This window comes from Microtus pennsylvanicus, chromosome 3 (genome assembly GCF_037038515.1).
Source record: "Microtus pennsylvanicus isolate mMicPen1 chromosome 3, mMicPen1.hap1, whole genome shotgun sequence".
In the NCBI taxonomy this organism is placed as follows: domain Eukaryota; kingdom Metazoa; phylum Chordata; class Mammalia; order Rodentia; family Cricetidae; genus Microtus; species Microtus pennsylvanicus.
The window spans coordinates 16,342,408-16,358,820 of NC_134581.1; the positions used below are offsets into that span (position 1 = coordinate 16,342,408).

Here is a 16,413-nt window from a genome sequence, read left to right on the forward strand (position 1 = left end):
ATGCCCAGCCACAGCCTCTACCCTTAGTTGCCTAACTTTCTGTTCCTTATGGAACCCTGCTCATAGAGAATGAGAACCTTGGGTTTACCAGCTTCAAACTGGTTACCTACAGTGCCTGCCTTGACCTCCTAGCAGCAAAACCTTCCAGACTTCCTTCAAGCTCTTAGATCTGGGGTCTGATTATTAGGTGGAACTATGATCCCGCCTGATCCAAGTAGGCAAATGTATATGGGTGTGTACCTGCACACGGCTATACATATCTGTACATACGTATGTTGTGCACATTTATATTTATGAATATCTTTGTGTGTCTTGTGTGCGCTGTGTGTGCACAAGACTTTTTCTTTTAGGTCACCAACCAGTTCCCATGTCATGACACAGAGATTTACTCTTAGTTTTGAAAGCTCAGCCTAGTTTAGGCATGTTTCTGACTAGCTCTTTTAACTTAAATTAACCTGATTTTTTTTGTTTTGTTTTTTGAGACAGGATTTCCCTGTGTAGCCCTAGTTGTAGTGATATTTCATTTGTATTTTAATAAATAAAGCTTGCCTGAAGATCAGAGAGTAAAACAGTCCCTGTGGTCAGCCTTGATGACAATGATGGCACACCCCTTTAATCCAGTAACCACATTAGTTTTCCATAGAAACCAGACACTAGAGTTAATTATAAAACGGAGAAGACAACTCTCAGACAGTCTCATTCTGAGAATTCCTGGAGGTAGGATTGTCATTTCGGACTGAGGTAGAAATAAGAGCCAGTGGCTGGCTGTTTTGCTTTTCTGACCTTCAGGTTGAACCCCAATATAAGTCTCTGAGTTTTTATTAATCATGCTACACCTAGTTGTCCTGGAACTAATTCTGAAGACCATGCTGGCCTCGAAGTCAGAGATCCGCCTGCCTCTGCTTCCTGAGTTCTGCCTTTTGCCTCAGGGCTTATTGCCTTTCTTCTGTACATCTTCCACTGCTTCTCTCTGTCTGGCCGACTGGCTGGCATCTCCTTTGTTTTCCCACTTCTTTCATTCTTTCTTCTCTTGTTGTTCTCCTATTTATTCTCTGTCCACCAGCCCACCTAGCCTTTCTCTGCCTAGCTATTGGCTATTTAGCTCTTTATTAGATCAGTCAGGTGCCTTAGGCAGGCAAGGTGAAACAAATTCAACATGTCTTTACATAGATAAACACAATCCTTATATTGTTAAACAAATGCAGCATAAAAGAATGTAACACACCTTTAACAGTTATAGTAATATTCTACAGCATAAACGTTAACACATCTTTGCTTGGTTAAAATAAGATTCCACAAGAGCGTGTGTGCCTGTGTAAGGGTACACTTGCACATGTGAATGAGTAGAACAAAGAAGGACACACCATGCGAGGAGGCCATTATTTGAGAGACCCCAACTTTGAGGTTGTGCTTTGGGGTTGAAATGGGGGCTCTCTTGCTTGTTGCGGGCTTCAAGTAGGTCACATGCCCTCTCTGGGCTTGTTTCTCTTGTGTGTTTTCACTGTGTGTCTGAAGGGATGGTCATCTCTTCCTTCCCTGTCTCAGTGAGGCCGTGTTGTTTATGTAGAACATTTCCTGGTCTACAGGAAGAGCTTCTTATGATCAGCAGAGGCTCTTATCTTGGGACCTCTGCAACTGATTGTTATCTTGGGACCTCTGCGTCACTGATTGTTGCTAACTTAAAAGATACCTGGAGATGACAGAGTCGCCAGTTCTGGAGGAGACGGGCTGAGCCTTCTGCACACAGAGAGTACCCACAAATAGTTGCTGTACTCTTCAGAAAGTGGTTTTCTGCAACGGGGTGCAGTTGTACAGTTGATAGAAGGGCATCAAGTTCCTGCTAGCTAGGAACTAATTCTCTGACAATTGGGGATGTGCAGCCCATGCATCTTTGTATGTGTTGTGGTGGAAGGTTATAGAGAAGGTCTTCAAAGTCACTAATTCCTGGGCCAGGAGATTTATACACCGTGGAGGTAGACACCTTTATGTGGGACAGAGGTCCTGGTGACTGAAGTTCTGAATCTAACCTATAGAGGGCAGCAGAGACCTGCTCAGAGGGCCTGCCTATAGTGCAGTCCACTTTCCAAAACTCTCAAATCACTCCTTGCGTTCCTCAGCTTGTGGGTTGTAGATATGGTTGGATGATTTGCCACAAGAGACACAATCTCGATCTCTGTGGCTCTCGTCGAGTTTTTTTTCCTTCACAGGCGCCTCTGATTCTTCTGTATTTCTTCTGGGAAAGCTGACTCGAGATATCCATGACAGGCTAAGATGGACTAAGAATGAAGTTGATGCCTAAACGCAAAAAGGAAAATTTCAAGGCTAATAGAGAATCTGTCTCTGGGGTGGGAGAAAGGGAGTTTAATGTTTAATTAATCTATATTTATTTATTTATTTGGTTTATCGAGACAGGGTTTCTCTGTGTAATAGCCCTAGCTGTACTAGAACTTGTTTTGTAGATCAGGCTGGCCTCCAACATAGGGAGCCACCTTCGTCAGTGCTGGGATTAAAGGCGTGCACGACTACGCCCGGGTGTTTTTTTTTTTAAATTATTATTTTTTTAAAAAAAGAGATAGCCTCACGATGTAGCCTAGGTTAATCTCGAACTCAAAATTTTCTTGCCTAAGTCTTCTTTGTGCAGGTGTTCATCACCATGACCGGAGACTTAAAACAGAACCGAAAGCGCAAACCATAATAAGGCGAAAAGCCTTCCTTATTTATCGATGCACCCGACCAAGTGGAAAAATCAAAATTTCTGATTCAAGTATATCCCAGGCGTGTTCACCCTGTGGCTGCTGCAGGACAGCATGAATGTGGCCCCAAACCATTTATAGCTCACAAGTAAATTGCAAAGCCAAAAGGCTGGTCAGAAAGTACACAGAAAGAAAAGTTGCCTAGTGCTAGAGAGGTACCCTAAACCACCAGGGACTGAAGAGTGGCGAATCAAACAACATACCACTTCGCAGGGCAGGTTGGCAAAAAATAAGTTGAATTCTAGAGCGCTTAGCCACCTGAAAAGTCGGGAGTCTAGCAAGCCCCCTGACAGTGTGCAAGAGCCCTTAGACAAAACGTCTTGCGCTGTCATTTTTCTAGGTCGCGGATAAAATCCGAGGCTCTTAAAGCAGTTGGAGGAGTTTCTGCCAGCGTCCCAGCCACTTCAGGAGGCCACGCCCCCATCTTGTCCGGGCTCAGGGAGGAGCCTGCCAGGGACTGTGTGCCCTGTCTTGCCCAGCCCAGACCCGCCTGGCCCTTTAAGGCTGACCTAGCGGGGCCCCAAGTCCGGATGACGTGCCGGGAAGGGGGGTGGGGGTCACGTGGGCCGCGGGCGGAGAGACTCCCGCCCAGGGCGCCCCTCGGCTGCTGGCTCCCGGGATCACTATCCCTTGCCCCTCTCGCGTGCTGCAGGGCTTCCGTCTAGTGCATTGCCTCCAAGTGCGCCTTCGCCAGGTACGCTTTCCCTGGGCCCCAGTAAGGCCAGCTCTCAGGATCTGGTGGCTACACAGCGCCGGATTCCTTCCCGTCTCGACACGTGCCTGGACTGAGGGATCCCCCCCCCCCCCCAGCACGTAGGTTCTCTCAGGCAGTTTCCAGCTTGTCTTGGGCCAGCAGCCCAGTCAGTCTAGTTGTGGAGAAACCAAGGCTGGGGTGTGTCCAAAAAGTCCCTGTGCCGAGTGACTCTTTCCCTTTCCCTCAGGTGCCTCTGGACGCGCCAGGCTGGGGCTACCTCCGAGCGCCCCGTGGGGGCCATGGATGGCGAGACAGCAGGGGAGAGGGGGAGTCTTGTGCCCCCGCAGGGTGCACTCGGTGGACCCACCTCGGGCGGTACTCAGGCACTAGGTGTACGACGAGAGCCCAAGAAGTACGCGGTGACTGACGACTACCAGCTCTCCAAGCAGGTGCTGGGCCTGGGTGTGAACGGCAAGGTGCTGGAGTGCTACCATCGGCGCACTGGGCAGAAGTGTGCCTTGAAGGTTAGTGACCCTTCTCTCTGAGGGCCGGGGTGACCTGGAGAGTTATGTCCAGGGTCTCTATTAACCATCTACACTTGGCATCATATTTTATTTTTATGCTCTTCCTCTAAGATCGGACTCATGGTCCTCCCAGCCTCACACATGGGGAAATAGAGGCTCAACCTACCCAAGCTCCGGGTGTGTCCCAGAGAGCAAGGGGGAGGAGTCAGTGCGAGTAAAGCGGCTGTACCCGGAAGGTGGGAGGGAGTGGCTGTCCTCACTGGTTTCTAGCTTGGGATTTGTGTTCAGGCCCAAGTGGGGCTCTTACTGCTTTGGCGATATTCCCCCCCCCCCCCCCACACAAGTAGCTCCTGCTATGGAGATGGGTCTAAGTATCGCTCTACCGGAGGCTGAGCCCCCAAGGATCAGAGTGGCCTGCTGCTTCCTCATTGCCCCTGCCTGCTTTAGGCTTTACCATGAGCCTTTTGGAGCTAGTTAGTGAGGCAAAGACTAATTAATGCCCATCACAGCTTAGGATGCTCTTTGACTACTGGGCTCTTGATGAAGTGTTTGCCCTTTGTGGAAAGGGGAAAGCTCTGCCCTAGGCTGACCCACCCTGGACAAATGATGAGCAGCCATTTAGAGTCTCACCATACCCAAGGTTGCTGGAATGGGGGTGTGGCTTGGAGGAGCTGACCTCACTATCTGAATCTGGCTCCAGGCACCCAGTTCCAGTCCAAGAGCCCGGACCCCTACTCGTGGTCCCACCCCACTCCTCTCCTGTTCCTTCAGAATCCCTCAAATCGTCTTGCCACTGGGAAGCTGACCCAATTGGAGGTCATGCCATTGGCCCCTGGATGGCACAGCATGGCGGAGAGTGACTCTCGGAAGTGAGTTTAGTAAAGGTCTGTTTACAAGTTGCCAGCAGCAGCCAGGGTGCAGAGTCCTATAGAGGTGGCTGTAATCTCTACCAAGTGTGTGTGTGTGCCAGCTCTGTGGCCTTGGGTGATACCCTGGGCGGTTGTAGTTAAGTCTCTGACTTTGTTTAGGGAGAAAGAGCAGAAGTTGGTGTGAACCTGAAACGAGAACCTGTTATAGGTCTGGAACTGGCCTCGAGAGGCTTCCGGACTTATGTAAGACACAGGAGCTGCAAAGGGTTCGAGTGAGGCCCCGGGCCCCATTCTTTGTCTTTCTCTGGTGTATCAGAAGGGGCCAGCACAACCTCTGCCTCAGTGACTGTGAACATAATGTTTCAGTGGCTTCACCTTGCGGGGGACGGGGAGGATGGCATCTTCTCACTCATAATTTCTGTCCTCTGCCCAGAAGAGCAAGAATATTTTGGGGACCTCAGCATAGCCCCAGACCTGGGCCCAGGGAACTCAGCTGGCCTGACCCTTTCCCTGGCTGCTCTAGCTCAGCCTAGGAGAAGGTCATGGACTCTGTGCCTTTGTGCCTCCCTACAGGCACAAAGTTTGTTAGGCTGTCCTGTTCTGACCTTGTAGTCTGACTTGGCCAAGCCATTCCTTTTTTATGCCCATCTTTAGGCCTTGTTGCCTGAGAGGTCAGAAGGTACCTAGTGGGAAACCTAAATGCAACAGGCACGCAAACTCTGATCATTGTTCCAGTGGCTTCTAGCATTCAGTAGGACCCTAGAGGAGCAGGCCCTTGCCCTCTTCCCCTTTCTCTCTGCGCTGACCACTGGCTTGTTCTGCTTGCCCTCATGCACAGCAAGGCTTCTCTCCCCAGGCCAGCTTCTGTGACCAGCAGAGCTTTCCTGGTGCCCCAAGCACTTATGCTGCACTGTTGGAACTGGAGGGCGGGGTGCCTCAGGGGGAATATGGGGGCGTGCAGGCTTCGTACCCCTGCTAACATCTTGTGCTCCTCCCAGGCCTAACTGAGTAAAAGCAGATGTGGTCCTGGTACTTAGTGTCTTCAAGTGAAAATAAAAATTGAAGGCCCTGGGGGAGACATGGGGAGTCCACACGGGAGGAGAGCAGGTAGAGCCCCTTTTTCTGTTCCTGCTGCTAGATGACAGGCCTGAGACCCTTCCTTTCCGATCACCACAGCCTGCTGGAGTGCCCCCTGGGCTCCCAGCGCCTCCTTTTCTCTTCTTTGTTAAAGAGAACGGAGGTGGGGTGGGGTATCTCCTGTAGAGTCTTCCAGGTTGGGTCTGTACAGTGAACATCCTCCTCCCAGAATCAAGATCAGGGAGTTGACTGGTTACCTCAGCCCGAACAGTTCTTGCTCATTGGTGTTGATGGCTGAGGTAAGCTAGGCTGCTCCGGATGCCTGCTGTGTAGGCCCGTGTGATGTCCTGAAGCACAGTGCCACAGAGGAGAGATTGGAAATACATCCTCCAGACCAGGAGATATTGGTTGGCGTTACCAGAGTCTTGATGTCACCAGGGTCTTGGACTTGACTCTGTACCCTTTGAGCCTCTGAGTGTGGCATACAAGGCTCTTGCAGTTCAGTCCTCTGGTCTTTGCTTCTGTGAAGGTGTCATGCCCCTGTGGAGGCTCAGTTCCACTACCACCCTTCCAGAAAGCTGTTCCGACTCTGCGTTTTGGAGCAATGGAACCTTCTTTGCCCCTAAAGCTATTTCTTAAAGCTCCCTGCAGCACCTGGGCCCAGGGCCTGGCATATGGTAGTGGCTTCTCGACGCTTATTGACATAACCAAGCTCAAGGACCTGGACTTTTTCTAATCTCTCCCACAGTCTCGCCGAGATTAATGACAGGAAAATGCTGTTTCCCAGTCTAAAGGCCTGGAACGTCACAAAGGAATACAGCAGCTTCGCTGTCCCAGATAGAGGCCCCTGGGAGGCCTGTGGAGGAAGGAAGTTTATCCTTCAGTGAGGTCCTTTCTGCCACTTATCTGCCACTGGGCCACACCTGTGAGCACAGGGGCTTTCTCCACCCAGGAAGAAGGAGGAAGAAGTCTGAATGAGAGGCAGAGAGAGAGAGAGAGAGAGAGAGAGAGAGAGAGAGAGAGAGAGAGAGAGAGAGAGAGAGAAAGAGAGAGAGAGAGGCCAGCCCCAGGTTGCTCCACCCTGTTGCTCCATGGGTGGGGATGGCCTGTTGGGGCTGGTGTGGTAGAGCTGGATTTGAGGTTAGGTGGGGCTGCCAGGCAGGGCAGGCCTTTTCTCATTTGGCAGCCACTACCCTGTCACCTGCATCTCCAGTCCTGTCAGATGAGCCTCTGCTCCTTGTTAGTTAATCAACAGGCCACAGGCACATGAATGGGCCAGTGGCCCTGCACAGCAGAGTCCCTGGAAAGGAAAGGGTTTCACTGGCCAAAGATTCTCACCAGGTGACCCCTCACTTAGAAAGAAAAAAAAATCTGAGGAGTCTGGAGGTTTCTGAACTGCCAGGGGCAATCAACTTGGTTAAGCAGGTTTCAGGACAGCATTAAACTATACAGGAAAAGTGGGGTTTAGATCTAGGCTTGAATGTTCTGAGATTGTTATACCAGGGCTTCTCAAAATTTTGCCACTTTGTTAGAAAAGTTTTACATGACTCTGAGTTTATAGAATTATAAAATAGGTGTACAAATTATACATTTACTAATAACAAATCATCAAGACATTTAATTCTTTGTTATAGATACAATGTGACTGTTAAAATGAAAGCAAAATTCCATATGAATGAGATGAATGCACTTGTTTATTTATCTATTTATTTATTTTGTCTTTTCCAGACAGGGTTTCTCTGTGCAGCCCTGGCTGTCTTAGAATTCACTCCGTAGACCAAGCTGACCTCGAACTCACAGAGATCTGCCTGCCTCTGCCTCTGGAGTGCTGGGATTACTTTTGTTTATTTTTTGACATAAAGATATCTTGGCCAAATATTTGACATCACTGAATTTAAGAGTGTTTTTCAGAATTGATTAATATTTTGATTTTCTAATTGTTGATGCTTTTTTTCCATAAATATGACAAAATGAAGCAGGCATGCCTTTAATCCTAGCTCTTGACAGGAAGAGGCAGGTGGATCTCTGTGAGTTCCAGGCCAGCCAGGGCTACACTGTGAGATCCTTCTCTAACAAAGAAGAGTGGGCTGGAGAGATGGCTGAACAGTCAAGAACACTTGTTGTTTTTGCAGAAGAGTAGGGGTTCAGTTCCCAGCATCCACATGATGGCTCACAACTGTCTGGAACTCCAATTCTAGGGGATCCATTGCCTACCTCTGTGCTCTGTGGGCTTCAGACACACATGGGGTACAATGCATACATGCAGGCAAAACAGTCACATGCATAAAATAAAAATAAATCAACCTTTTAAGAAAAGAAAATGTCAGAAGTATGTTTAGGGCCTTTCCAGAAATTGCTGGAAATTCTGGTCTCAAGTCAAAATCCATTTTAATGATTTTTTTAAATGGAACTCATCAGTTGCTCAAACAGCAATTTTAAAAGTCAAATATTCTAACAATGTAATCCAAAGATATGCTAGTGTAAAACATACTGAGGAATGATGGTAGAAAAATATTAAAGGTCTTGTTTTCTGTAATTAAATCATTGTTTAATTTGTTTCTGTAAGAGCAGACAAGTTCATAAACATGGTTTAAAAAAAGCCACTGCCATAATATACAGTTGTATTAACTCTCAGGTGAGATGGTTCAGACAGGCAGCTTCCTAGTTGCATGTCGTGATGTCATGCACGGTGCAAAGGGCACATGTTGTGTGTTGAGAACCGAGGCTGTGGGGAAGGCATGTGATCAGTGCTGCAGCCCCCACCTTGAATTCATTCTGTGTTTGGGTTTGAAACTTTTGGTTGTTGTGTAGTCAGAAACCTTTTACTGTTGCCGAATTTTTGACAGCTCCCACATTAAGTTAGGCAAGCCCTTATCGGGGCTCGAGCCACTGTTTAAGAAGCTGTGTTTCACCGGGCGGTGGTGGCGCACGCCTTTAATCCCAGCACTTGGGAGGCAGAGGCAGGCGGATCTTTGAGTTGAGGCCAGCCTGGTCTATAAAGTGAGTTCCAGGACAGGGTCCAAAAGCTGCACAGAGAAACCCTGTCTTGAAAAACAAAACAAACAAACAAAAAAGAAGCCATACTTCATACCATGCCTGGTTGAAAAGTGTACTGCCAACCTACTTTGGGATTTCTTCTGCTAGACTTCCAGGATCTTCTCCCCACTGCTCCCTTTGAAGCCTGTCCTGGAACTTGCTCTGTAGACCAAACTGGCCTAGAACTCAAAGATCTGCCTGCCTCTGCCTCCCTAGTGCTGAGATTAAAAGCGTGCACCACCACCATCCTGCAGCTTTTTCTTTTAGACCACCAACCAGCTCCTAAATCATGACATGGAGACTTATTAATTATTAATGCTTGGCCTTTTCTTATGCTTGTCCCATAGCTCTTATAACTTAATTTAACCTGTTTCTCTTCATCTACATTTTGCCTGAGGCTTTTAAATCTTTTTTTTCCTTCTGTACATCCTACTGGCCCTGACTGGCCCTGGGGTGCCTCTCTGTCTTTCTCCCTCATTCTCAATCATTTCTCGAGCCTAGATTCCTTCTCTTATTCTCTTGGCCTGCCAGCCCCTCCTATACATTACCTTTACTGCCTAGCTATTGGCTGTTCAGCTTTTTCTCAGGTGCCTTAGGCAAGGTGAAACAAATGCAACCCAGCTTTACATAGTTAAACAATTGCAGCATAAACAAATGCAACACATCTTTACTTAGTTAATGTAATAGTCCACAACATTCCTTGGTCTTGTATTTTTTTTTAACATTCACTCATTTGGGTGTATATTCACGCACTTGGGTAGTGCGTGCCATGGCCCACATGTGGATGTCAGGAGAACTGCGGAACCAGTTCTCTCCTTCTTCCTTATGGGGTTGGGACTGAAGTCAGGTTGTCAGCTTGGTGGCAATAGTCTTTACCTGCTAAGTCATCTTGTCAACCCTGGTTCTGTAGATTTTTTTAAAACTGGATTTATTTTATTTAAAAAATTCTATGTATCTATGTATATTGATGTGTGCATGTGAATGCAGACAAGAAGAGGGGTGTCAGATTCCCCTGGGTCTGAAGTTACAGGCAGTTGGGAACTGTCTGACGTGGGTGCTGGGAAGTAAACTCAAGTTCTCTGGAAAAGCTGTAAGCTTTCTTAACCTCTGAGACATCTCTCCAGCCCCTGATTCTGTAGATTCTAACACGCCCATGAACAGCTGACAATTTTCTAGAGAAGTCTGTCTGGCAGGCCTATCTCTAATCCCCAGCATGCATTGCTTTAATGAATGATCATTCTCCTTTTATGGATGAGAACACTGGGGTTCAGAGAGACTTGCCCAAGATACACACATCTGGTAGATGGCAGGGCTAGGGTAAAGCCTAGGAAATTTGGTGCCAGCCTTAGCATCCATGTCACCCCTATGTTGTGCAAGTTCTTGAAGACAAGGGGAAGTCTTTGAGACCTGACCTCTAGAAGGACGCTAGCACTGCCCTCTATAATTTTATCTGGAATCTTTGCAATCCCAGCTTAGCCCTGTGTGATATTGCTGGTGTTTGCCTACATCTACCCAGTTCACTCACTAGGTGGAAGTTTTTACCTGTGAATTCTCAGGTGTGATTCCATGAGGTCAGTATACAAAGGTTATGATGGATGTGGGGCTCCTCGGGCTGTGTAGCTTGTCTCTGGCCTCATGAAACTGAGCCAGTATGCCAGAGCCCAGTCAGTATACCACAGACAGGAAGTCTGGCTGCTGAGTGTGCATCCGTACTGGGGTACAGTGTGTGGGGGAGTTTCTGGAAGGTGTTTCCCTCTTTAATCCAGACCTCTGGTCTGAGAAGAATGGTCTGGTGCGGGTGACAATATGTCTGGTTTAGAACCTTAGCACCTATGGTAGGATACCACTTCCTCACTTGCAGATCAGCTTCTGGCAGGATGTGGCTGATTTCAGGGGTCAACATCACAGGCTTGGGAAACAGGAGGAGCTTTAGGGAGGAGGGTAACTGGAAAAGCACCCCTGCAGGGAGTGTAGTAGAGATGTCTAGGTCACTTGGGCTATTGTCCAGCATCTAGTGTCCATGACAACAGATGTCTCTTTATCTCTCCTGAGTTTCAAATTTGGAATAGCAGTTTTCCTCCTTGCATTATAATGGAAATTGGAAAAACCTTGGTTTTGTTGCTCTTTAGCCTCCCGTGGTCCCAACCTTGTGGCTGGCAGCAGATGTCCAAGTGTGACAGCCATTACGCAAGAGCTGAGCTCTGTGTGAAGAGTGATTTCAAACATACCTGTGCTCTAACAGTGTGCAGAGCCTTGCTGGAGGGCTGGCTGGACTCTTCCAGCTAGGGAGACCGTGGCTCCTTGTAGCATGCTTTTTATTTTGGGCCACCTACCAGCTCCCAACTCGTGACACAGGTACTTATTATTAGTTACGAATGCTCGGCCTTAGCTTAGGCTTGTTTCTTGCTAGTTCTTATAACTTAACCTACTTCTCTTCATCTACATTTTGCTTTGGGGCTTTTTTTTTTTTTTTTTTTACCTTTCTTTCCTTCTGTATAGCTTATTTTCACTTCTTGTGTCTGGCTGGCAGCTACCTGTCCTGTCCTTCTTTTTCTCCCTTGTTCTCTTCTTCTTCTCTCTCCTTTTGCCTATATTGCTCCTCCTACTCATTCTGTCTGCCTGCTAGCCCTGCCTGTCTCTCTTCTGCCTAGCTGGTCAGCTTTTTATTAGACCAATCATGTGCCTTAGGCAGCCAAGGCAAACAGCAATACATCTTTATATAATTAGACAAATGTAGCACATCTTTACATAGTTAAATATTCCACAACAGCTCGAGGAGCACCACTGTTTTCACAGAACACTGGCTCTGCTCCTCTTGTTCCATTTGAGCTCTTGTGTGACCCTAAATGAGAGGTTATATAGGGTGCAGAGAAAACAGGGGCTCCAAGATTAAAAATCTTTCCTGCTTAGACAAAAGTCAGTTTGGGAATCTTTTTGTCAAACTCTCTTTGTGGTTGAACCTGGATTTGTGTATATATCAGGGAGCAGGATTCAGTCTTGGTGGCCGGAACTATGTTTGCATTTTTTTTTTAAAGACAGGATTTCTCTGTGTAACAGTTCTGGCTGTCCTGAAACTCACTTAATAGACCTGGCTGTCCTAGAACTTACTGAGATCCACCTGCCTCTGCCTCCCAAGTGCTGGGATTAAAGGCATGTGCCACGACCACCCAGCCTGTCTTTGCATTCTTGAGGAGACATCACAAATTAACACACACTCTTAGAGGGTGGGGTCTCTCCTTTTGGTGGCTCACATACTAATTTTGCTTGTACATTATTGGCACTTATAAGGGCTCTCCTAAGTTTCCTCTGCATCTGGAGGAACCAGCCCTCGTTGGGTGGAAGGAAGCTGGGGTAGCTACTCTCCTCCCCACCCTCTTGCCCTTTTGGAACTAAGTGGATTAGATTGTGGGTTTCAGTTTTGATTGAAAGCCTGTTGTGTGGGAACTCCAGAGGCTTGGCCTTGAGCAGGAATACAAGGCACCTGCTTTGGGAACCAGGACTACGTGGAAGCCCTTTCAGCGCAGGAGTGCTTTCAGTGCAAGTTTGGTGTTGCCTTTTCTGTAGATGAAGCCTTAGTCTTTGCTGCTTCTCTGCAATGACACTGTTTCTTTACCTCTTTCCTTTCCTCCCGGTTTCTCCTGCTGTGGCTCCCCCTCCCCTCTCTCAGGCCTTGCCACTGCTGGTTTCAAGTGTTTCCATCTGGGATGGGCCCTCTCTGCGGCAGCCCACAGGCCCTCCTGACCCAGCACAGGACAGGGCAGGTGCTGGGGATTCATTCTAGTTAGCCTATCACTCCCCCATACTTAGGGGAGGGTTGGGGTGAGACAAGAGCAAAGAACGCCTGGCTGTACCCACGCCACTCCCAGTGTCCCCTCCTGTTTTCAGCTTTGACCAGGTGCTGGCAAATAGTGGGGTCAGGCGCACTTGGGCTGAGCTGTAACTTGAGAGTGGAGAGGGGGAAACCAGCTTTAGCTGCAGTCTCTCCTTACTGGATCTCTTACTGGCCCAATGGCCCGAGACTATTGCTTGGACGGCAGTGCGACTAGGTGCATTATGACTCCCGCGGTTACACGGCCAAAGTCAGGACAGGAAAGGACCAGGGTCTTAACAGAGCCTTGAGGCTAGCAGAGGAGCCTGGGAGAGGCTGGGAGGACTTGGAATGCGAGGTGCAACCTGATTCTCTTTCTGTAGGGTGGGGCAGAATTTGAGCTGCCCCTGCACTCTCCGGGACGATCCCCAAGAGACTTTCTAGACTGTACTTAACTTCGTCATTCCAGTAATCTCAGAGGCTATTTCCAGAGTGTGAGTGGCCAGGGCCTGCTCAGCCACACCCATTACTCCATTCGGCCTGCACAGGGGATCCAGAACTTGTCCTACAGATTTTCTGTACATGAACAGCCCTCTTATCAGGATGTGGAAGGGGGCCTGGCAGGTATTCTCCATGATCTCTGGCAGGCCGCTAACCAGGATCTGAAGGGTAGAGATGAGCGCCTCACTTGCTGAGTGTCTACATGCTAAATGCAGTCAGCAGAGTCTGAGAACTGGTCACCACCCCCCGGACATGGCTGCTGCCACTGAGGTTCAAAAAGGCAGAGTAACTTACCCATGTTCACAGAGCAGGGTTGTGTCCGTGCTGGGCTGGGTGCCAGGCTTGGCAGGCAGCTAGTTCCTGGCTCTCTGCCATCCCTCCCTGTGTGCCATAGTCAGCCCAATCTGTAAAATGAGGGGCTGGGTGCTTTCCTTGGCAAAGGGTCTTCCTTCTGACCATGACACTTTGGGTGGGCAGTGATCATGAACAGTGCCAGGGAAGTGGGCAGGAGCGAGTCTTGTAAGTGTTGAGCTGCAGGATGGAGATTAGCCAGAGGCTGCCTTGGGATGCCTGTCCCCTCGCCACTCAGTGGATGGTGCTGCCGGGGAAAGTGCCAGCTGCATGATGCCGCTAGCAGGGTCTATGGTCAATTACGGACAGGAAACTGGGGTTATGACTCAGGTTCGGGAACTCCTCTCCATTCTCCTCCATGGCTCAGTTAAATGTTTGAGTCAGGCTAACCCAGTGCCAGGGAGCATCCTCAAAAAGCCCAAGAGAGCAGAAATGACTCATTGTAGCCCATCACCTTTACAGGGGTGTCCCTTGGCAGTGCCAAGTCATCATCCTGGCCCTAAGAGGGCAAGATCTCACCCCTTGTCCTGCTCATTTCCATGGCTCTTTAGCATGGCTTTTAAATTTAGGAAAATTCTCCTGGAAGCTGGCTAGGTATTGGGGACTTGGGCCTACTCTGGGTGGACAGGGACAGGAGTAGAGAGGACCTGGGGTGGGACTGGTCAAGGAAAACCGGAAGCCTGCATGCATCACCGGTACTTCTGGAGGAATCTGAGCGAAACGATGTCTGCTTACATCCATGCAGACCTGTGTGGGGAGCTGGAGAGCCGTGGATGAAGCTAAGGAAGAGGGAAAGATGCTGAGTTGAGCTGATACAGGCTTCGGGAACTGCAGGGCCAGGGACAGGATCAGAAGGTTCCCTAGGGGCTCTTGCCACACCTGGGATCTAGGCCATCTTCCCTGTACTCACTTCGTTTTTAAAATTTTTATTTTTTTATGTGTATTTTCATTTAATTGTATGTGTATGAGTGTTTTGTCTACATGTATGTCTGTGCACCACCTGGTGCCTGGTGTCGACTGAGGCCCAGGTGTTATCACCTGGAACAGACACAGACACACGTGGGTTCTGGGATCAGACCCCGGTCCTCTGGAAGAGCAGCCAGTGCTCTTGACCGCTAAGCCATCTCTCCAGCCCCAATGTAGTTGATTTGACAGAAAAAAAAAAGAAAGAAAGAGAAAGAAAGAAAGGAAGGAAGGAAGAAAGGAGAAGAAATTATTTTTCCTCTGAGAAGACAGAGGTAGGCAGCAGGCTGCCCTTGTGAGCTCTCTTGCAGGCCCCGTGGTTTACTTGTCCCTTTGAAGAACTGAGACTATTTCCTGACCCTCCAGATTGCACTTGAAGGCTGTCTTTAAATCCTGGGAAACAGGGAGAAGAGCGGAAGTTTATCTCAGGGCAAGGCCTAGATGAAGCCAGGCATCTTCAAGCAAACTCGGAAAGCCATTTCCACCCATGAAGTAGTGTCCCCCAGTGCATTCAATGTGTGCTTGTCATTGTGCTAACCTGAACTCTGTGTGTGTTCTCAGTCTATCCTCGAGGATCCCTGGGGAATGAGTACTGTCTTTGTCCCCACTTTTCAGATTGGGCTAGAGATTCAGAGGTATGGAATGGCCTTCCCCTGGGTGAGTAGGGGGAATGAATTAGCCACCAGTGTTCAGGTATGCCCCACCTGAAACTGTGCATGTCTGTGGTCACAGCAGGCTTGCCATGCATGACCTGAGGCACTGGGTCACTGATTTACTCCAACTAATACTCATGTCCCCACTCTCCTTGCCTATGAGACCAGTTTGCTCGATCTCTCCTCTCCTCTCCTCCTCTTTTTCTCTCCCTTTTGGTTTTTCAAGACAGGCTTTCTCTATAGAGTCCTGGTTGTCCTGGAACTCACTGTATAGACCAGGCTGGCCTTGAACTCAGAGATCCACCTTCCTCCGCCCCCTCCCCCCAGTGCTGAGATTAAAGGCCTGCACCATCACAACCCGGTCAGTTTTGTTCTCTTTTTCTGGCTGCATTTCTCTCCCATCCCTAGTCCACCAGATCTGGCCCTTCTGCCTTTATTTCTAGGTTGTCTGGAATTGGCAGAAAGGAGACAAACTGAGGCCATCAAAATTTAATAAATTGGAGGAGTCTGTGTTCTGAGACTTGCTGACATCAAAATGTGCCTTGGCTCCGCTGTCTGCCGGGCATCTTGGGGAGGCTGGGGTTCGGTGCGGCAGCTGCTCCCCTTCTCCCAGAACTCTGGTGAATAGTGGACAGGGAGGTTCTAACTTGCTGGATCCTGGCCTTGATCTGGAAGGGGAGCAGTCATCTGGGAGCCCTCTGCGCTCCTGTGTTCCCTTGCAGGGTAGCCTTCCCCATCTGCTCTGCAGGGGTACAGTCCCTGGAAGAAGGGAGAAGAGAGGGAGCCCAGGGCAGTTTCTCAGAGCTGACCTCCTCCATTGCAGTGACTCATGCAGCCCCCAAATCCTGGAGGACAGAGTGTCTGTGACAGCGTTCCCTGCCAAGTTTTGGGCCTGGTGCCGAGGTAGGGCCAGTAAATGTTTGTGGGATCTGGGAATGGACAGGCCTTGCTAGGGAAGAGAGCTGAATCTGGGATCCTGGGGACTTCTCAGACACAGAGGTGGCCTGATGCAAATCACTTGACTACGGGAAGCCACAGAACCTCTGAGCCACAGTCTCCTCAGCTGAAAATGGTGGTGGGGGGGAACAGGGCATGGGATCTGCAAACCTGTACCACTGTTGACATATCTACCAAGTCTGGTCTGGACCCAGGAGTATGGGGCCCAGGTCTAGGAAGGACTGGCT

At 49.0% G+C, this 16,413-nt stretch overlaps 1 protein-coding gene across 1 annotated transcript in view; it reads left to right on the forward strand.

The window, feature by feature from the left end:
- Window positions 1-3,214: 3,214 nt before the first annotated feature.
- The window catches only part of Mapkapk3 (MAPK activated protein kinase 3), a 32,595-nt gene continuing 19,396 nt past the window's right edge, over window positions 3,215-16,413 (forward strand). The window contains exons 1-2 of the mRNA XM_075964735.1: window positions 3,215-3,447; window positions 3,695-3,971. Coding sequence (XP_075820850.1) covers window positions 3,747-3,971 — 225 coding nt within the window. The 5' untranslated portion in view covers window positions 3,215-3,447; window positions 3,695-3,746. The remainder of the gene's footprint in view (window positions 3,448-3,694; window positions 3,972-16,413) is intronic.